Consider the following 22,976-nt stretch of genomic DNA (forward strand, 5'->3'; position numbering starts at 1 on the left):
AAAAAAAAAAAAAAAAAAAAAAAAAGTTAAGAGCCATTAGCTACATTAAGGTTAATTCAGAATACTTACCAATTTTCAGATTTGAAAACTGAGGCTCAGTGAGGTACTGACCTCCTGGCTCATCTGTGTGTTATTTACTATGAAGAGTGGTCTTGATCCAGGTCCCAGGTAACCGAATCCCAGAGCAGATGAAGTCCAGAACCAATGTTTGCTGCCTGCCCTACACAGTGATCTATGCTAAGCCCTAACAGGGAACAGGTATTGAAGGAAGGTGCCAGTTTTCTTAAGCTTGTACTCATAAGAGAGGAAGATAAATCTGAAGCACCAAAAGAAAATTTAATACTTAAATCTTAATGTAAGATATGAATTCAAGACATAAAATCACGTGATTAGCTTTGCATGCTGAGGATTCCTATAAATGAAACTCTTTGAAAAAAATACCTCATCGTGAAGGGAGTGGGGGAAAGTTGGAAGGACTGTGGTCGAACAGTTTCTGAGAACGGGGAGACTTCTAAGGCAAGAAAGAAAGGAAGAAGTGGGAGCGGTGAGAGAGCACGTCAAGTCCATTCCTATCTGTGAGCAATGCCCCAGTGGTGTCGTAAGCAACACTCCCACTGACCGCAGAGTCACTCTCCTTTAGCAGAACAGGAAATGTTCCCCGAGAGCTGACAAACTGCTATTAAGACAAAGCTTTGTTTATCTACTTCCTCTTACCTCATAATTCCACAACAAATGTGGAGCAGTTTTCAAAAATATAAAACGTGAACTGAACAAAATAAATTACTGAGAACGACACACCCAAGACCACACAAGAGAGAAGCAGACTAGGCGGACTGCATCATCGACGGGCAGCGAGCAGAGGCGCGATGGAGGACACAGCTACTCTCTCAATCACTCTTCACGCATGAGTTTAAAAATAAAACAAAACTCCTCCATCACTCTGAAGTTTCAGCTTTCCTGAGACTAAAGCAGGCCGGATTCCTCCTCCTGTCTTCACACTGACGTCTTGGAAGACGGCCTCAACCTGCAGCAGCGGCTGGTGGCAGTGATGAAGTCAGGTTCCTGTGTGGTTTCTCCCAGTCCTCACGGGAAGGTGGGTCATCATGCTGAGACACAATCCAGGCACAGAGCAGCATGACACTGGCTATCACGTCCATCCGAGTGAGACTCAGGACACGCACGGTGACAGGGCTGCAAGCTCTTCAGTGCACACTGCTGCATTTGCTCAATCACTGGCTAGAAACCTAGGACCACGTTGACATAGGCAACAGGAGGTTGCGAGGGCTAAGACAGCTGTTCTCAGAGAGGGTAACAAGAAAACTGGATGATAAAGGCAGAATGAGGCAACAGGACGCAGTGGCCAGAGGGAAGTCCCTCACAGAGGACCATCCAGAAGACCTTGTGACACGGACTGGGCTGTTGAGAAGTACCCCGGTGGGGGATGGTGAGTGCAACAGGAAGCAGGACGGATGGCCTGAGGCTCTGCGAGCCCCAGCTAGGCCAAGGGCACAGGGAAGGGAGAAGCCAGGATGAGAAGGTACTGATGGCGATGGTGATGGATGGAACCAATGTCTTCTTCAAGAAACCCGCCTATACCTAACTCCCACACAAGCCAAGGGCAGCTAAAGACTGCCCGTGTACACTGGAGAACATGACCACATGCAAGAAGGAGGGTGCGGTAGCTCACATCTGTGATCCCAGCACTCCAGGAGGCTGAGGCAGGAGGATCGAAAGTTCACACTCAGCCTGGGTAACTTAATGATTTAGCATGACTCTGTCTCAAAACATGAAAATGAAAACTGGTCTGGGGACCTAACTCAGTGCAAAGGCTCTGCTTCAATCCCCAGTACCACAAAACAAACAAATCAAAAATCAAGAAGAGAATTCTACCACTGAAATGGAATATTACTCAGCCATAAAGAATGAGAAAATAGATTCATTCATAGGAAAATGGATACATATTGATGATATACTCCTAAGTGAAATAAATAAGTCACACATGTGTAAATACCGAATAGTTTCCCTTGTGTGAATAATCTGCAACAATGCATAAGATTCTAATAAGATTACTGACATTTAGAAATGGGAAGAAAGGAGCTAAAGGTGTAGGGAAGGTGGGATGGGTAGGGGAAGAGTAAAAAGGGAAAAGAAAAAAATGTGAGAGAATGAAAAGAGGAAAATAAAGTGTTTGTAGATGGGGAGGGGAGGAGGGGGTGAAGGGAAGGCAGAGGTAAGGGGAAAAAATGAGAATCAAGACTTGTCATGTAGAGGTACAAGATCCCAAAAATGAATGTAACTGTACTGTATCCCTAAAATGTACCAATAAACTCAATTAAAGCTGAAAAAAAAAATCAAGAAGATAATCTACTACAGACAAAGGTTTTCTCCAAAGCCCACCTATCCCATTGGCAAGCCCACATGGCCTCTGTATCCATGGGTTTTCTGTCCATGGATCCAGCAGACAGCAGATTTAAAATATTCAGAGAAAACTATTGTGTCTGCAATAAATTTGTCTATTCCCTAAACAATACAACTATCTGCATAATATTCTCCTCATATTAGATACAGTATTGTAAGTAATCTAGAGATATGAAGAGGTTACAAGAAGGATGCAAATACTATGTCATTTTCTATTAGGGGTCTGCGCACAGAGATTCTGGCATTTGACGGAGACCCTGCTCTGCAGACGCTGAAGGATGACTGTACAAGCAAGAAAGCAAGGTTATATTTGTCCCTTAACTCTTCATAGACTGTCCTAATTTTGCTTCTTGGTGGAAGTTTCAGTATTTCTTCTGAAGGCAAACTGGACACTAAGTAACCGACCCGCAGTATGAAATCCTTCTGTGTGTTTAAGTCGAGTGAATGCTGTGAGACATCTTGAAAGCTGTCAAGTTTGATTTTAAAGACAATCTGGCAATTGTGTGATGGCAGAATTTAAGGTCTATCAAGGGAATCTGTGTGTGTTAACAAAACTGTATCATACAGGGAGGTTAACTTACATCTGTTTCCTCATAGCCAGGGGCATGTGTCCAGAATTCTAAAAAATGGTATGAAGTCTTTTAGACAAGTGAGAAGGACGGATTCAGAACGCACTTCTGCTGTGTGCTCTGCAAAATGTTCTCTCAGGATCCACCCTGCAAGCCTGTTATTTTTGCACAGGCAATAAGACACAGGGCCTGCAAGACTGCCAATACTACGTGCCACACTGAGTTCACAGGACTTGGCCCTTAAGCAATCCACCAGAAAAATATGACAACAGCAATAAAAGTGGCAAATGTCATACAATATTCTCAACAGATTTGTCCCAGAGTAACAGAGAATATATCAGGGACCAGTAAGGCACCATCTTTGTCTAAAGAAGGCCACCTTTGCTGCACAAGGAATACTGGAGTAAGAAAAGGAAGCTTCTGATTTCTGTTGAGAAAACTAAGATAAAGATTGGATGTTCACTATGAACTTATCAGTCCCTAGTCAAATCATTAGGACAAACATTGGTGTAACATTAACTTATGTACTCAACAGTCATATTTAAAACTACTGTGTTAAATTAAGTCAAAACACTTACCTGCTCCGCCAGTAATGAAGCTAAACTTGAATATGCATCTGCAAATTCTGGACCATATTTAATGGACTCCTTCAGCAGGGCAACAGCTTCTTCTTTTTTCTCCTGGGACCTACAGATAATAAGGGAGGCGGAGAACATCTTTTGTTAACACTTGGTTTATATCCTTTGACTAGACTTAATCTCATTTCTTTTAGCAATGATTAACTGACTCATTCTGGATTTTACTGAAAATGAGTTTAACTGGACCGTGGATGGAGCTGACGTGGCAGGTTTTGAACTGAGTTTTGTACCTTCTATTTCTTGCTGTATCCTGTTTTTTTCTCCTCAGTACTGGGGACTGAGCCCAGGGCTTTGTGCACATTAGGTAAGAATTCTACGGGTGAGCTGAATCTCCAACCTGCTATGTACTTTTTGAGATTTTTTTACTTAATATTTTGCAAGTTTGTGAACAAGAAACACTGACTTTTGGATGAACAATTTTGGGGCACATTCTGAGTAGCACTGGAGCCAGTTTACAGGGGTACAGAAGAGGATCTGCTCCTATTTTTGATCCTATCACTGCGGGCTGATTCCTGACGGTGGCTAAGTCACCGACCAAGGGACAAGCCAGGCCTGCCTACCAAGGTTCATCTTTGGTTTTATGTCTAAGGGAGAAAATTTGCATGCATGCTTCATAAAATTAGAAAACACTGTAACTATGAGCTGGCAAACAATAATGAGCTTTTGCTGAAAATTGGAGTGGTTCTGCCTTCCTCCTTCGAGGGTTCTCCTGGTGATTAACTTCAGCTCAAAGTGGACTCAAGGCCCAAGTGGAGTCTCTTTCTGGGTAGTACCACGGGAGACACTGGGTCATGACCTCACATCAATGCCTGTGAAGCCAAAAGTGTACACTTCCCTGTGATACCTTTGCCACCCATCCTTTTGAAACCCTAGATGTTACAAACAGCCTGGAGAGAGTGGAGAACAGGAACTCCTGGACTACAGCAGGCACACAGCCCAAATGTTCCCTATCTTTACTGCTACCAGTGTAGGGTCGTGCACTCACGTTTTTATTATTCATGGACTCAGCAGTGATTATGTACCATAGGGCCTCATAAATTTCCCCATAATATTATTAATGTAGTTCTCACAACAATCCCATGTGGTAGGGATTGTTTTATTGTTACGTTCATTTTTCTAATGAGGAAATCTGGATTCAGAAGAGCCACATTACCGAGCTCTGTTCAGAGAAGTGGCCTCAGGAGTCCCCTCCCATCGTGCCATACCTGCTCCTTCTGACTGCCTAGGGGCCCCCCAAGCCAGCATCACTGGGAAGCTGCTCAGAAACGCAGAGTCTCAGGCCCCACCCAGGCCTACTGCCCCAATTTAATTAATTAATTACTTTCCAAATGATTCCCAGGTGATCTGCACCTATGCTGAGCTTTCAGCAGAACCGCTCTGTGAATTAGCAAAGGCAGCTGGGTGTAGCTCCTTCTGCAATCCCCTACAGGTCCAATTTCTATACGATGAAATTACACAGAGCTAAAGCTAATACTGACTCCAGTTTGAGCTCCAGAAGGGTGCAAGCAGCTTGTTACAAGTCTAGTTCACCTAGAAGGGGATGGCCTATCACCAGCTTGGGGTGGGGGGGTATGGAGGCCAGATTTCAACACAGATCCTGGATTTAAGGATTTGAATTAGGAAACATTTGTCTTGTCTATTATGTGCCAGATGCTTAGCTATTTCCCAGTGGAGGTGGCTTCCATACTGCCTTCCTATTAGGGCCTAACGCTGAATAGGCTGCTCACATCTTTGAAAATAAAATATTTAACACCTGTTCTTAAGTGGATCAACCTTGGTATGTGGTTTAAGAGGCACATAATGAATTTGCATTGCAGCTCTCTTAGTGCTTTCTTGTTAAATTCACTCAGTCGACAAAAATCTCAAAAGTGTCTGCAAGACTCGTGGAAGGGCATTATGCTTGCAAACACCCGGATTTCTATCTAAAATATACCTTGAAGTAATTCTTCCATTAATATGCTTTAAAATGAAAAGGTATTTACAAAAATACTGGTAACTGATTTAAAGTTTAGCAGAACTCTTCCTCCAAGGAGTTCGTGAATCTTTACTAATACTAATTTGGAAATCCTCCTAGAATCCGAAGCCAATACAGACTTAGGGATCAGGCTGAAAATTAAGTCCCTCAGGCTAAGTTTTAGTTGGACAGTCTTCAAAATCGCCAGAGGAAAATCACATAGCAATTTGACAGTAATAATTCATGCTACTTATCGGTCATTAGTCGTATCATTTAGAGAGCAAAGCTAGGCCTATTCTATGTGAACTCAGTGAGATTAATTACCACAACACCTCCTCTCTCAGTACCTGAGAATGTCCATTAACCTCAAGGATACGATGGAAAAGTTAACCTCAGAGTTACTTGCAGGGAACTGAGATCCCTTAGAAAAAAGCTATCTCTAAAAATCCTTCAAGGGACTGACTGATGAAACACATCCTACGATCAGTATAGTCGCTGAGTTGTATAAGATGCCAGGACTCAGGCAGGGGGCATTTCCTAAGGCTCTGCCACCTGGGTGGTGCTGGTGTGTCTCAGGAGCCTTGATGCTCGTGGGGCACCAGGGCAGCTAGGACTCCTTACTGCTCAATGGGTGTGTCACAGTGCTCTTCAAACAAAACCCAAACAACCAGTAAGTGATTGTAAGTGGATTCTGAGAGGCAGAGGAGTAGAGAGGGTTTTTGCTTTTGTTTTGTTTGTTCTTTACAGTTTCTTGTGCACCTTTTGGTGGGAGCTGAAGGAATAGATGTGCTTTGACACAGTAACTTACAGCAGACAAATTCATCTGGATGGAACCTCCTTATTTAGCAATATGCTTACCATGTGAGGACGAAACTTCATCACAAACCGTGTCTGATTATCCCAGTTTAAAAGTGGGCAAGAGTCCTACAATTCCACTGGACTACTGTAGTCCAGAATGCACCTTATTTTGCTTTGCTTATTAACACCTTACTTCACACATTTGCTTTTAATTGCTTTGCTTTTTACTACATATAGACACCTGAAATTTTTCTAGAGCTTCACTTTCAACATACTCCTTTCCACAAAAATCTTCACTAATGCTCAACTGTCTACAAACAGACTCTTACCTCTAGTTTACAATACGGTTCTGACCAAAACTGTAGACACACAGAGGGACGCAGTTCCAGCCAGACTGGGTGGCCCTGTGAGTTGGCTCTGTCGAACCTAAGACGTCATCTGTTCCATTGGGCCTCTCTCTCTATTTACCTTAAAAATCACTTGGCACTGTTGCTCTTTCCTTCTTTTATTAGGAACTGAACCCAGGGCCTTTTCATTGAGCTACATCCCTAGCCCACATTTTTTAATTTTAGTTTTAAGATAAGCTGGATCTTTTAACAGGAAGTTCTTTATAAATGACCATTCAGATTTGAGAATTGTAGTTGAATCCAATCTCCTTGAGTCACAGTACGGGAAAACAGATTTACCCTGTATCCAAGCAAGAGAAGACTTGTCCCAGGGCTGTGGTTCTTGTGGGGCGTTCTTAGCATGGCACCTCACACTCAATTTCCGGCCCCCTAGTGAAGGTTTTTCCAACTCACCCATCAAAGCACAATCTCCTCATCAGAACTCCTAAGTGTGTAACATAATTAGAAAAACAACACACACTGTACATGTACGTCTCTGTATCTGAGTCTGTATCTACATCTATACAGGTGAGGTATCCCTAAATCCGACAGTCTGACATCCAAAATGCTCCAAAATCTTAACCTTTTCAAATATTTCACAAGGAGTTTTGCATTTTGGAGCAGAAGGAATGTGGATTTTTGAGTTAGATATGTTCAATCAGTAAAATCTATGTAAATATTTTAAAATCTGAAAAACTTATAAATGTGAAACACTTCTGTTCTTATGCATTTTGAACAAGGGATACTCTGAGTTCCTACGTCAATTTTATATCCATGTTTATCAGCGTCTATCTATGTCTACTGTGTGTGTGTGTCCATTTAAAAACATGATGGTAGGGAACTGTTTTCCAAAAGCTCTGACCTGGTTCCCAAGGGCACCTACCTCTGGCTCTCCCTCTCCACATTTCAATGAACCAGGCTCTCTCCTTCTCCCAGGCCCTGAGCAACATGTGAAGGGGACCCCCACCCCAGCTCCTGCAGGTGCAGGTCAACCCATCATTGCATACAACTAACTGCAAGGTGCACAACAGTTGTTCCTAAACTGTCTGTCAAGCACATGCTAAACAATATCTATGCACATTTTAATGCTCATTATGTATTAGGGCATAATTATCCTAAGATTTATACAATAATACCAACAACTACTATCCCAACCAAAATTAAAAACAGATTTAGAGATCTCAGGTGGTTTACTCTATCACACAGCTACTCTAACAATGGGACACCAAGTGAGAACTTCAAATCCATCTGCACACTGAAGGCCACACTTGCATGGCTGTGCTTACTCCGTGAGGCCTTCCTCGAACGCTCTGTGACCACTGCTAGTTCGGAACCCCTTCATGGGCAGCTTCTTATCCATCTTACCTTTAAAATCCTAGTACCTATTACAGTGACCTGCATGCAGTAGAAATTCAGTGATTGCACTTAAGTAATTAAAATTAAAAAAATTTTTGCAAAAGCATGGTTTTATTTATTTATTTATCTTTATTTCTAGATCCATGTAAACTTCCTTAAGTGAGTTTCTTGATATTCTAATAAAATCTGACAGGGAAGGATAATATAAGTAGCCACTTCATAATCGTCCCCACAGCGCTTTCATTATAGAAGCGATATTAAGGAAGAAAGAAACAGCCCGCGCTTGTGAGATCACAAAGGCAACATTCAATTACAGTGGACCCTCAAATTACAACCAGCCTGATGTATGAACAACTTGAGGCCAGAGTTTTAGTTTTAACTTACAACCAAAATCTTGAGTCATGACTTGAACACTGGCTACTTGTACTTCCTGATGCTCTCAGACACAGATTTAACCCTTAAAGAGTTCTGGAAGGAACATGACAGCATCCTTTCCTGTGTGGGGTTCACTGAGAAATCCTGGGCCACTGAGATCTGCCTGTGTATAGGAGAGAGACTTTGAATACTGTGTAGAGGAGCCTGAGCCTTCAATTGACCAACATGAGTTACAACCAGCCCCCAGGGATAATTTGAGTTTGTAAGTCAAGGGTCCACTGTACTAGTTCTTGGCAGGCATTGTAGAGTAATGAAAAGTACAGATTTAAAAACCAGGACAGGGCTGAGCTTCCTGTGCCTCAGTTGCATGGTAGGGAGTACTGTATATATATTTTGCTTTTATCAAACCATATAATATTATACTCTCCCTTCTAATTTTTTTTTATTTTTGTACCCAGGACTGAACTCAGGACCTTGCGCTTGTGAGACTGCTGGTGGCATCACTGAGCTAAATCCCTGGCCCCCCTTCTTAGAATTTTAAAGGTGAACGAGGAATTTTTGAAATCTCCTCAAGTAATATACCTCTACTTTTCAAACTGTACGCAAAAAATTTAAATTAGTGATTTTTCTTTGTGTGTATTACTAGGGCATATCTTCAAAGCAATAACGTACATTAGCAGCATCATATTAAATGTAAAATAACACCAGTAAAAATGCAATCCCTGGGTGCCTCACTTTACAGGATGCCTGGGAATGGAGACCAAGGCAGAGGGACCTGGCTTCTAGGAAGCTAGGTGAGGAGAGGACCTGTACTCCAAGGGTATGACTGCTAACAAGGGAAAAATAGGCTATAAAACCCAGGCACATTCTGAACCTCTTCTTTAATTAAACCAGAAGGTTTACAGACAAGAAAGTGGAAGCAATGACTTCCGTGTTAAAAGGGGCGGGCAGGACAATGGGGGCAGGAGATTTCAAACAGACAATATGAAATCTCTTAATAATTGAAACTTCCTATGCACTCAAATTGAATGACTCACCCTGGGGTCAGCGTTGGAAGGCGTTACAACTTCCCAATATGTTCATCTGGCTCTATGGTGAGTAATTTAGGGAATCCAGAAGCCCACTGTCCATGCCAGTCCTGTCTATGTGGGATTCCCTGGGAGCCATCCTGACCCACATGACAGGTGAACAGAAGCGGAAAAATATTGCAACAACATTTTCCTCTGAACTAATCAAGTGGTGACACGGGTTAGTAAGTCCAGTCAGTTTCTCTGAATTATACAGAAAAGGCCTGAGCTAACTGGCTCACAACTGCTGAGGAAACAGATAAAATTGAGCCCCAGTGCATACCCAGAGATCGAGAGTGCAGTCACAGAAAGAAATGCCCCGAAGCCCTCTGGAAACTAAGGTCACTCTCAGGACTCTGCCAGCTTCTTTCTGTAACAGGACTTGGCTGGCACTGATGGAACCACAGACAGGAGAGAAGGCAGAAGGTGGAGAGCCGCTCCACACAGGGCGGTATCATCGTTTCTCAGCACCCTGCTTCCCTGTCAGTCAAATACAGCCATCGCATGAGGAACTACAATCCTCTACCACCTAAAACACCTTACCTTTACTTCTCCCTCAGATCAATCTTTATGAAATTTTAGTGCTTAAAAACCCCAGGTATTTTGTAAAATGCAGGATTCTAGGCCTTGAAGCTTCAGTAGGTCTTGAGAGCCCAGGAACAATTATTCATTTTTTGCATTACTGAGGACTGAACCTAGGGCCCCTCACACACTAGGCAAATGCTCTCCCCCTGAGCTACATCCCAAACTCTTTAAATTTTGAGACAGTTTCCCTACATTGCCCAGGTTGGCCTAGAGCTCAGTATCTCCCTGCATCAGCCTCCCAAGTAGCTGGGAGTAGAGGTGTGCTCCTCTCACAAGGCAGAATCATCATTCCTAATGAGCGCCTCAGATGATTCTGCCCAGGGTGGTCTTCACACTGCAAGAGACTTGGCTCTGATTTGTGCATGGGATCTGCCTGAAGGACAAGAGGCTAAAGGTAATAGGATCGTGAAAGCTAGACAAGGAGAAGCAGCTTCCCTCTGACAGACATGCTGGGCCGCAGAGAAAGCTCACCGGTGGGCTGATCTGCCTCACTACAGGCGCATGTGCAGGCGGGGTGGCGCTGGAGATGTTGCCGCTGGCAGAGGCAGTGGTGACTCTCAGGCACTGTGCCGTTGTGTCCTCCTCTGTGCATCCTGTCACATCCAGGTAAGCACCGTCATGATAACAGAAACCTCATCATGGCGGTTAGGGGGGCAGCAAAATTCTCTTAAATTTCCTCCTAGGAACTTCCAAAAGACTAAAATCCTGAGAATGGGTTACTGGAACCAGTCACCACCACTACCAGCTTCGTAAGAGGAACACGAAGTAGGAATGACGACTTGTTCAAACTGTGCCAGCATCACCCGGAAACACCTGCAGCCCCACAGGGAGCCCCCTTGCCATGTTGGCACTGGAACTGTTTCTCTCATGTGTTAAGCAAAAACGCTGCACCCTCTCAGTCTCCTGGCTCTATTTCAATGAAAGATATTTAGCAGAAGCAAATTAAGCCTCACATTTTTATTCAGTAATTAAGGACTTGTGAAGTCTGTCAATTTAGAAAACTTCCTGGATTCCTGTCTAAAATCTCACAACACGTTAATTTAAAGCACAGCAGATGCTTGTTTTAAAAAAGTACTGACATCTGAGGAGAGATTGGGAAGTGCCAGTAACAGAAATAAATGGCTTTGATGATCTACCTGACAGCTATAAAATTGCCCATTAACCACAGCGTGGACTCGAAGTGTTCGGCAGCCCTCTTCACGACTATGCCTTCACTGGGTATTTTGTTGTTGTGTTATGCCGGTACTGGTTCCAAAAATGATGCCTCTCACAAATGCAAAAGAGTCTGTGATGTTTTCTTTTTTTTTGGCAGACAGCCTTTACCAGCCCTTCTAAAGAACTGAATTGTGAAAATCGAGTTGTAAACAGCTGACTGGGATGATCTTTTAAAGTGCACATTTCCTACAGCTCTACTACCACTCCCGTGATGAAGGAGAAGAGAGCTGGAAATGTGCTGTGCAGCGCTGTGTTCAAGTTTACAGAGCACATCCCATCCGGATAATGCGACAGACAGAGCACCTTATTTCCTGAGGTTCGCCCTGATCTCTCTGCTTAGCGTCTTACGGATGTCAGTTACAATAATTTGGAGGATACGTTCACATCATGTGCTAGTAAAGAATAAAAAAGATCTTTTTTCAATTCAGAATCATACTCCTGATAGCTGAAATTCAGAGAATGGGTCATACACCCTCTCCCACAGCCTGGCTGTAGACAGGAGCAGACAGACGGAAAGTGCTGGGACAGGCCTGGAAATGCACCTGAGTATCTTCCCTTCCTCCTCTGGAACAGCTCTGGTGTCTCCACTGTCTGCTCTGCACCCAGCAGCAGGACCCTGTGCCATGGCAACTTTGCCCCTGCATTTAGAGCCAGTTCTGTGTCACAGGGGCAGGCAGAGCTAGTTCCAAGCCCCTGCGACTTCAGAGCTCAACACCAGCCCCAAACAGTGTCACTTCAAAGTGCAAAACCATTCCTAAGCCAGCATCATTTCAAAGCTCGTAAACAGACACGCCAAACCCTCTTGGGGCCTGAGAGCATAAAAACATCACTCCACACGCGGAGCTGGACAAACTGGCAGCAGGAACAGCTGAGTTTAGCCAGGGCTCATCTGCCCCACAGACGAAGGGCCTGAGGGGATCCCTGGTGCTAGACTCAGGCTGGCTGCAGCCTACACTGAGCCAATGGTTTGGGTGCGGTGGTCCACCTCTAGGAACCTCCCTGACTAGATCTGTGATGGGTATCTGTGAGTCCTTACCTTCCATGTCCCTGTAAGGATGGAGTTGATGAACCCATGCAGCAATCTCCACACAGCTTGGACACAGGAGGATGTGAGCAACGTGAGCTCCACTTGCTCCTCCCCACCCGACTCTGCAGCCAGTCAGGAAAGGCAGGACATGGCCACAGCACCAGTCCCACCTCTGACAACAAACGTTCACGTTCTCCCCTAATGGCCTTCTGTCATGGTTCCTTGAGGACGCTGGGAACCTGTGGTCACAGAAAGCAAGGGATCCTTGCTCCTTAGAGCTCTGTGGGATCTGAGGGTCCTATCCCTGATTTTAAGGAGAAGGAATCCAAGTCTTGGAGAAGTTGAGTGCTACATAAAGCTGACCAATGGCATGACTAACTCGGTCTCATTACTGACTACATACCAAGAAGCTGAGCTTCTAATCAGAAGTAAGAAATTATGTCCTTGGGTTATAAATAATTAATAAATAGTTCAACATTATTATCTTTATTGGGTGCTTGGTCCTATGTGAAGTGTTTGCATGCATTATAGTGCTCAGTACTCATGAAGGAAGAGGTTACTCCACTAGGTATGCAAAAACCTGGAGGTACTACAAGAAAAGACTGCTCTCCCAAGCTCACATATGCGTACACATATGCGGAGACTCTGGCTCATGGCATCCTACCAGTGGCTATCCAAGGAGAGTCACGGGGCAGTGAAGTGGGAGCATGGGTGACAGGAAGCGCTGGCCAAGAGTCCCACCACACAGCGGACTGGCACATAGCCGGTACAGCCAGCTCCTGTCTAAGAGGAGTGACAGTCTCCACTCTCTGGCCGTCCTAGACAGGAGGAGGCACAGTCACAGTGGCCACTGAAGTTCAGGCGCTGCTGTTCCTTCCACTTGAAGGATGGAGGTGGCGGGCAAGATAAAGGCGCAGAGCCCTTCTGCGATCATTTAGGTCCAAACTATCCCAGTGTTGTCCCTGGGTTTGGAAGGTGACTAGACTGAGTCCACTAACGAGCTCAGAGCTGAACGTGCTGTTAGACAGTGGGGACTGGCAGAGAAGATGCTCACAGAGGGCACAATGTACGACGCGTCTCTGGCACCTCCCTTCTCTCTCTGATTGCTGACTGCCATGGGTTGAGCAGCTCTCCTTCACCAGGCTTTCTCCAAGGCTGTTTCTGACTTGGAGACAGCCAATCATGGACTGAACACACTGAAAGCATGAGTAAGAATGCACTTTTTCCTCCTTGAAGCTGCAGGCATTGGGCATTGTGTCTTGGCTATGGGAAAGTGATCAATACACCTATCATGCTGCCCGGAAGACAAGTGGCATGGCAGAAGAGCTCCAGGCTGGGGAATAGGCCCTGTCTGTAGAAGAAAAGAATTAGGGGACGCTGGTACAACTGCTAAGGAGCCACACCAAGAGGAGGCAAAGCAGCCCTACAGGCAGACTCCATTTCACCACAGGATTCTTGGTACAGGCCCTGCAGGCCACAGGCAGATGCTGGCCCAGGAGACACAGCGAATGCACACGCTCCTCCTCTGTCCTTTGTCTCCTCCTGGTCTACATCACACAATTTAGACTTAAAGCCTTTAGGTCATCTCCAGCAACCTATATCCCAAGATTAGATCCCATGCCAGGGCAAAGTGGATCTCCTGCTGAGTTCTGACAAAATGATGAGAGGTCTGGCATCCTGGTGTAAGATGCCACATGCAAAAGGCAACTAACTGCGAGGGTCTTCAGCAGTCTTCTACTTTAATTCTGTTGTTTCTTCTTTGATTTGTACCCCAAGTCACCCCAAGCCATTCCACAGCACAGGAGCACAAGGGGATCAGACTATGAATGAGTCCAGGAAGATGAGGACAGGGAGGGGAGAGAAAATGATTTTCAGGACAAACTCTTATACTTGACAGAGTAGGCTGGCTTGTTTGTTTTTCTGCTGCTAGAACTATTTATACAGGGGAAGAAAATGATAACATTTCAATTCCTTCATGAGAATATAAACAAAACGAGGGGCTCTCTGTGGCTGGCTCTCACCCATGGTGCTTCCTGTGCAGAGCTGTCTCTGGCTGCAGCAGGGTTTTCTACAGCCCTGACAGCAAGGGGAAGGTGGGGGAAGGGACACAATCTTTGCAAACCATGCTATGAATTTGAAAACTACCCAAGCTCAATCCATTAACAATCATGGCACAGATGAATACAACTGTGAGGAAGAGACAGCCTCAAAAATACCCTAAGAATTACAATCTGTTAATGAATACGTGACTCCTGAGTCCCGAGGAAGCAGGCGGACCTCCTTATCACTTCCTAGATCATTCAGCTTTGGACAGAGATTGACTAGAAGATGATGAGGTCAATGATACCTCATTTTAAATAAACTACAAGAGCTTTAGCTTTAAAATGCTGGTAATAGCCTTAGTACATGTAGCTTGGCAGGTTAGCATTTCTCGTATCTGGATACAGGGTCAGTCTGGCTGGTGTTTGGGCCCACACAGGATGGGAGGAGAGTGGAAGCTGAGGAAAACAGCGGCAGACTTATGGCAAGCACGGACATTTGGACTGCATGTGTGCATGCGATGCAGAGGCAGTCACCTTCTCTGAAGTGCTCCTAAATCTACGGGGCAGATGGAAAGAGCAGGTACCGGGCGCAGAAGAACTTAACAACACACCACACCGGAAGCAAAGAAAGAAAGACTTCAGCAGCCAGAGGGCGACAGGGACCCACGCTCACTGCAGAGGAATTGAGGCAGTAAGAGCTGGAGGGGGCCCCAGGACAGGGCTGCTGCGCAGGACCAGGGAAGGCCAAGTGCCTCGCGCAAGCCCCTGTTGTCGCAGCCTGCTGAGTTAGGAGGACCCGAGGGGGTAGCCACACTGGGAAAGACTCACTAGGACAGCATGGGTCCTAGACAGAGGTTTACAACTGTGCAAAGTTAAGGCTATTAATAAATGTGTTGTCCAAAATAGCAACCACTAGCCACACATGGCTGCTGATCATTGGAAAGATGGCAAGTCTTAGATGGGCTGTAAAAGGGAAACACACACTAGATTTCAAAGATTTAATATAAAAGGAATGTACACTGTCTCATCAATACTTTCAATTTTGTTAATTTGAAAAATTATTTTAAGTACTAATTAAATATTAAAGTACTGATTTCTAATACTGGGTTAAATAAAATGTTATTACAGTTCATGTCTTCTCTGTATGTTTTAAACGCCATGCTCAGTGCTCACTATATCTCTGCTGGACAGCACTGCTTCAGGCTCTGGTTCAGCTCTGAGGCCCCAAGGAGGCGGTCCTGTGCAGTGGTTAGGGCTGGGGTACTCAGTTCAGATGGACCTAGGTTCTGTACCCTGTCATCTACTGACTTCCCAAGGTACCTGGCACACAGCTTATCTTCTCCCAGTCTGCCTGTCCTCATTTATAACCGGAAATAATGATAGTCCTGCCTCTCAGAGACGATCAAATCTAAAATGCCCTTATCTAGAGAGGACCTGAGTTCTTAGAATGAAGATTAAGTCATGGATTACACAGACAAGCACAACTTTTACACTTGATCTTAGCCAAAAGGCCGAGAAGCGATAGACAAGCACAACTTTTAAAAGTGAACAATTTTAATAAGCCAAAAGCTGTGAGAGGACCTGAGTTCTTAGAATGAAGATTAAGTCATGGATTACACAGACAAGCACAACTTTTAAAAGTGAACAATTTTAATAAGCCAAAAGCTAATTCCAAAGAGAAATATGGTGAGATCGTAAATAAGTATCAAAATATCAAATCATGCCACATTTAAAATATTCTTTATTTTTCTTGCTTTTGACCCACAGCTACTGGCTCAGAAATATATTAAGCAGACGTAAAGCTTAGAGTTATCTAAATGCAGATTAGCTCTGCTGTTTTCTGCGTCACTTCTCTCTGTCACTTAGCAATGCAAGCTCAGCAAAACCACTTTTATTCTCCCCTGCAGAGACACAGTTATACTAGCATTCTGCCAAAGAACAATCACATAGCTGGGTATGGTGGCACCTACCTATAGTCCCAACACAATGAGAGGCTAAGGCAAGACGTTCATAAATTTGAGCCCAGCCTGAACAACTGCATAATGTAGCAAGACACTATCTCAAAGTTAAAAAATGGAGAAGGACTGGGGATGTATCTTATTGCAAAAGCCCTGGGTTCAATTTGCAGTACTGCTTCAACCAAATCACATGCAATCAGATAGTTTACTATGAGGTAGTTCCTGGATTTGGGTAACGTGGTAGTGGGAAGAGAACAAGATGAGGTGTGCAGGGCCAGACATTCAGCCCTGGGTGGCCACAGCCTTAGCCAAGGTCATTTGAGCTCCCTAAGGGAGCCCTGGAGATGGATTTTGCATACACGTGTGCACGTGCACACACACACACACACACCCCACCTGCCTAGAAGGTGTCACAAAATATTAATGATTAACATTACTTTAATTTCTAGGGGCCAGGGATGTAGCTCAGTGGCACCACACCTGTATGGCAAGTGTAAGGTCCAGAGTTCAATCCCCAGTACTGGCAAAAACAAACATTACTTTAATCTCTTGGATTCGAAGATTGACCCACACTAAACTAATGATACTTTGCTCTGTATTGTAATGTGAATAGGAAGAAGGTAAAAAAGGTGCCTTTTACATGATATTTATTAGGACTTCAGTTTCCTCCTCTTTCTTACATATCGTGAAGAGTATCACCCAAATAAAGGTTCTCAGAAAACGTGCTTAGGTCTTAGCAAGATGAAATTGGAAAGAATCTTAGCCATTGTTTCCAAGCAGAACATATTCTGCACAGCACGATGATTGTAGCTGTGGGCCAGAGTTTCCAATGACAAAAGTTATCTCATAGTGAAGCCATTCTATTTGGTTTCTCTGGAATAAAAATACTCATCACTATGATCTTTGAAACCAGTAGCATAGAATCCAGGTACCTAAAAGGACACCGAGAGGATTTTACCTAGCCATTAAGCTATCTGTGTCACGAGTAGAGCACACACATACAACAGTGGCTTTACAGTAAGTCCCTCAGCTTTCACGTAAAGAAGCTGCGCTTGGGAAAGTTTTAGAGTAAAGCGAAGGCATCACATCCACCCAGGTCTAGCCATGCATGTGACTAGAACCTGCTTCCGCACACATTTATCTGCTACTGTTTTTAAGGGGAGCACCCAAGGAGCACTAAAGCGTCTGTTTCTGCCACACGGGAGTAGTCTTCATTCTCTGTTGGTTTTCACCTTTCTCGAGTTTCTATAAGATGTCGACGAGGCCAACGAATTTGAGAAAATGAGTGTGTACAGCTGTTTACACTTTACCTCTGTTACATTATAAAACAGTGCTCTCGTGGCTATGTGTTTCAGCACATGGATAAAGGTACTCTTAGACATAAAACTTCAGACCTAAGAGGGTACCTTCTCAGTTCACATGATATAGATGATTCTGTGGTTCACTCACTCAAATGCTTCTGTTGAAAGGACATCAAGTAAACATATACAATAGCATTCAAATAAGTCACGGGGCAGAGAGAAGGAAAGTGAGATGCTTTTCTATCAAGCAGAGGACAGAAAAGCAAAGTAATCTATCAGCCTTGCATGTGTCGGGGAGGCAGCCAAGTGTGATCTCTGTAAGTTTGGAAATGGAAAACGATTCTGTGAGGTTGTGGATTGTCAACATTCTGACAGGACAGATAAATACATCATTACTGTCTGATTCAAGTCATTTTCATCGATTAAATTCCCATTTTTTATGATGTTTTACATTTTTTTGTAAGTTTTGAAGCTAAGTTCTACGGCCACCACCATTGTTCTACTATGGCCAGGACCATGCACAACATACCTAGAGGTCCAATTAATCAAACACAAGACGAAAAGTAACCCCTTTCTTTAGTCTTGGGCAACTAACCACACTGCCAACCTTATCTGTGCAGTGAGTGGAAAGCAAACAGGGATTGTGCCTGAGAGCTGACAGTCCGTGGCTGAGAGAGTCGCTGCTTCTCACTCTCAGCAGTTGTCCTGGGTTAAGAGGGCAGTTACACCACTTGGTTACATCTTAGGGAACACTGCTTTCCCCAAAGTATGAAATGTTTGCCATGAAAAACGCCAGAAGCAGGTAGTTGGATAGATAGAAAAAAGGGGTGGGGGAGGGAAGGAAGCCAATGGAGACAGACATTGGGAAATGCTGTGTCTGTTTCCTTCTTAAAGATTCACAAGGTGTATTAACATACTAAAATTTCTTGCAATTCCGGAGGATCTCTGTTTAACTCAGTACAATGCATCCAAGTTTATTTGGTCACGTGAGCCTTCCCCACTGCTACCCCTTTACAATCTACGAACATCTCCCACAACTAGGATTTCTAGACAGATAATCTGGGAAATACTTTTTGACTAATAGAGAAGAGAATGAAGTGAGACAAATAATACATTCACTTCAAGTTTGGAAACCCTTCAGTGCTAGGTAGAAGCCAGTAGGACAACGGAATGAGTGTTGGGAAGGGAAGGGTTTCTTAGAACCGGAAGGCTACCTGGCCATAGGTAATGCTGCACTTACTTCAGGAGGTTCCCGAGGTTGAAGAGCGCACGGCTGTGCTGTGGGTGGAGCTGCAGGGCCCGCTGGTAGTAGCGCTTTGCCTCTGCTGTGTCTCTCATCAGTGTTCCCAGGTTGTTCAGCGCACTGGCATGGCGTGGGTACAACCTGTGAGACCAGAAGTGATGAACCACGGTAGGCCACAACCAAATACAACGTTGACTCTTCCCTCCCTTTAACAGGCTGTGTCACATCTTAACAGTCAGCTGTTTCTGCAGCTCAAGGAGAATAAATAGGAGCACATACTTGAGATGCAGACGTATAAATAACTCCCAAATAGAGCAAGTGTGAATAACAGTAAATCTACCAGGATTAAATTATTTTTTTGTCCGTCAGGGCCTACAATTACTTTCAACTTCTGTGATAAATTCTTCCTCTGCTTGGTGGTGAGTTCCTCAGCAGAGGGGCTACAAAGGCATTTTTCGAGTACATAGCAGCTGCCATAGCTGAGACAGGATGATTTGTAATATCTCTCTACCAAAACAAGTAGCCTCAAAGTGGCTCTTCATCTTGACTTTTGTTTTCATTTCTTTTCTTTTTCCCCTTCATCTACTACAATTTGGTTCCAACTGGCTGAATAGTTTTTGAAATAAAATTCTTGAAAACTTAAAACACTTAAGAATAAAAAATTAAGTAATGCGCAGTGAAGTTAAAACCCACATTTCTAATGTTCTACAAGCAAGTGTCCATGAGCATGGGATGTACATCAGTAACCAAACGCATGCTGATTAAGAGCAAAAGTGAACAGAACCTAGACCAGCACAGCTACACAATTCGGTTGTTCCTGACACTTGGGAAGATGTGTTTAGCAGTGCAGCAGGGTGGCCCATCTCACTCACTGGCAGACTCTCCCCGAGTGAGCCTGAGGAGCCGGCTGGCTCTGAATGCAGACAAGCCAAGATAATACCCATGCAACAAAAATAGAAGCTGGACTTCTTACGTGTCTTGACAATAAATGCCATGCTGGCTTCCCTGTTCTGACCTTGAAAGAAGGTCATTTTAATTTGGGAACAGAGTGGTTCTTATGCTGAAAGGCCAAGGAAGACGGGCTACATTGCCTTTTTTTTTTTTTTCAATCTTCACTCACCTAGAGCTTCCTGTTTCTTCCTGCCCAACTCCTGCACAGAACAGAAGGAATATCTCTCTGACAGAATTCTAGGAAGATGGTTTGGAAGGCTGCTCTGGACTGACAAGGGACAGAATCATTTCAGGTTCATCCTCTCACAACCAGAAAGCCCTTTCTATCCAAGGTAGCTTTGGAGGCTGTTAGGAGAAAGGTATTCACATGAAATCAGGCAAAAGAAAGCATGTGGAGCAGCCTGTATGCTGTGTCCACCCCTCTCTGAGCAACTTCAGCATTACTCATGGGTGCTTCTGAACACCCAGCCTCTGAGTTGCTGAGGACCAGTGCTGGGCCACCCATCAGAGATGCAACCAGAGAAGGCCAGAGCCACTGTGAGGGGGGAAGGATGCTATTGTTCCTGCCCATCATGGCATGCCCAGGGGAAGGTTCTGCGAAGCTCGAGATCTGTGGAAGTCAGAGCAGAGTGTAGCATATCCGGGACTCAAATTCTTCTAGAAAAGCTCTTTTTCTAATGGTGAGCAGAGATGTTTGACTGGGTGTGCAATGTCCATGCTTCTGAGCAGCTCCAGAACCAGCAGTGATGGGACGTATGTCAGGGACCAGTGCTTTCATTTATCTCAGAGGACTTTTTTCTTTTCTACATGACCTAGGCTCTAGAATCCACAAAATAACCATGGGAGGTGCAATGCAAAACACGGAGGACGTGCTGACTGCATGGGAGCCCCTACATCCACACAGGTGGCGCCTACAGCCCGCAGGAAGGTGCTACCTGCTCTGCAAGTGGCTGGTCCTTGCCAGCTGCTGCTCAACCCAGCCGCATGCAAATGAGAACCATGGACTGCCAGAGCTCACTGACTACAGAGACAACCTCCCAGTCAGAAACAACGCAGGTCCACACTGAATTCTCAGCATCAAAAGCAAGCCATGAAAAGGGCAGCGGGGAGGTGCAAACGGCAGCATTGTTGGGGGAGAGGCCTCGGCACAGCAGGTGCAGGGAGTGTGGCCCACAGCTGCTGGGGAGGCCCAGGAGGAGAGGGCTACAAGGCCCACTATCAGTGGATGGGCAGGCACTAGCCAGAGCCTCCCATGCATCCAGCAATGGGCCGCAGGTGCAGACAGAGATGCAGTGACTCATCCACCAAGTACAGCCCTCCATCCGGAAAACACACAGGTATTGCTCAGAGGTCATAGTGAGGGTCTGGAGCAACGAACGCTCTGATTAGTTTACCTCATCACAAACAACCACTGCATCATTTATGAAACTGTGCAGAATTTCATTAAAAGGATTCTTACCCATCAGTTTAGGGCAAATATCTTAAAAATTTATACAGATGTAAACGCTTTCTTAAAACATATTCTTCTACTATTTACTGCAGACCTATGGAATTTATTTTGTGGCTTACTTTTTAAATAAACTCAGGTTTAATTACCTTGAGTCTATGGAAAGACAAGTAATTTAAGAATGCCTATGTTGTTATATTGCTACTGTTAGAATAAACAAAGTCTTTTTTGCCTTACTTCTGCAGGTATGGATTACAGTGATTACTGCCTTCCCCGCAAAACCTCAAAAGAGTCCCTGGACAGGACCAGATTGGTGACTTTTTAGGCGTATTTTTAAAAGACCAGTGTGAATTATTTCTGGATTTTCCTGCTCACAGTCTTAATTGTCATTTGTATTGTTTGTGGAGGTTTATTTTATTTCAATGAGTTACACATTAAAATTTTAGTTTGGAGAAACTGTCACTTTGGCAAAACAGTTCTAGGGGACAAGGAAGCTTTTCTCCCTCTTTGGAAAATATTTGCACAGATTGCGTTCTGATCTCCTTTCTGATCTCCACATCTGCTGTTATGAACTGAAGAGAATTTTTCTCAAGTTTTGGATAATTTATATTCTTGTTTATCATAACATCTGTTAAAGCATTTAAGGGTCTGTAGTTTTGATCCAGTGGCATTTCTTTAAGCAGCATTAATAAAGTAGGTAGTTGGGACATTATTCTCCCCCAGGCATAGCTATTTGATCACTAATGAACCCCAACAACCTAACAGGAATAGGGAGAGAGAGCTACCTAATGGAAGGAGAGTAAAAAGAAAACAGGACCCAAAGTACCCAGGATGTGCTAGGGGGTACCTTACACTTCAAGAGTTTCCTCATACGTGGTCACATTTAATTAATTAAAATTAATTCTGTACAACTACTGTTCAACTTTACAGTTGAGGAAAAGGAGGCTTAAAAAACTAATATTGGATTAATTTTAAAACAACATTTCAGAAATACATGTCCTCAAGTGTCAAGAAAGCAAACAGCTCCTCTAAATCTATTTACTTCCCAAATAATTCAGGAGTCCTTCAAACTTCAGTAGATAAATAAATTACTAGAAATTAACATTTCCACTTTGGAACAATTTCTCCTTTTCATTCTTCTGATCAATTTATTCAAACTGTGCTCATATAAGATTAGTTCTCAGTGATAAAACTACATAAACAGTACTCAGGAAGTTTGGCTACTCAGATTCTTATTTAGTGGGGAAAAACTATCCCCTGCCATGCAAAGTAATTATAGTTCTCCGAAAAGCACAGAATCATGGAAATTACCTGGAAATTACCTACTCAGTAGGATGTATGGCATATACTCTCTGATCTGTCGATAAGCTCTAAATATCAACAGACATAAGATGTATACAACCAAAGTTTGATTTTCTATTTTACTTTAGTCATTGAATTTACATTTTGTACAATCTATTAAAAAGCTAAGGATGCTGTTTATTTTTCATTTGGGTACTTATAAGGCATTTCATTGTGGAAATAGCATTGCCTCATGTGCTACAGTTTGGAATTTCCTTTTAGAACATACACACCCTGATTTGTCTGATTTCCACTCCACACATGAACCTGAGGTTAACTACACAAGGTCAGATGTTTACTTTCTA

At 43.9% G+C, this 22,976-nt stretch overlaps 1 protein-coding gene across 2 annotated transcripts in view; it reads right to left on the reverse strand.

The window, feature by feature from the left end:
- Tmtc1 (transmembrane O-mannosyltransferase targeting cadherins 1) overlaps positions 1-22,976 on the reverse strand; it is a 215,788-nt gene that overhangs the window by 30,166 nt on the left and 162,646 nt on the right. For both annotated transcript variants that reach the window (XM_010628972.2, XM_010628971.2), the window contains exons 10-11: positions 18,930-19,073; positions 3,566-3,674 (exon numbers count right to left, since the gene is read on the reverse strand). In XM_010628972.2, the coding sequence (XP_010627274.1) occupies positions 3,566-3,674; positions 18,930-19,073 (253 nt within the window). The remainder of the gene's footprint in view (positions 1-3,565; positions 3,675-18,929; positions 19,074-22,976) is intronic.

This window comes from Fukomys damarensis, unplaced genomic scaffold (assembly GCF_012274545.1).
Source record: "Fukomys damarensis isolate Sample0158 unplaced genomic scaffold, DMR_v1.0_HiC HiC_scaffold_15, whole genome shotgun sequence".
NCBI lineage: Eukaryota > Metazoa > Chordata > Mammalia > Rodentia > Bathyergidae > Fukomys > Fukomys damarensis.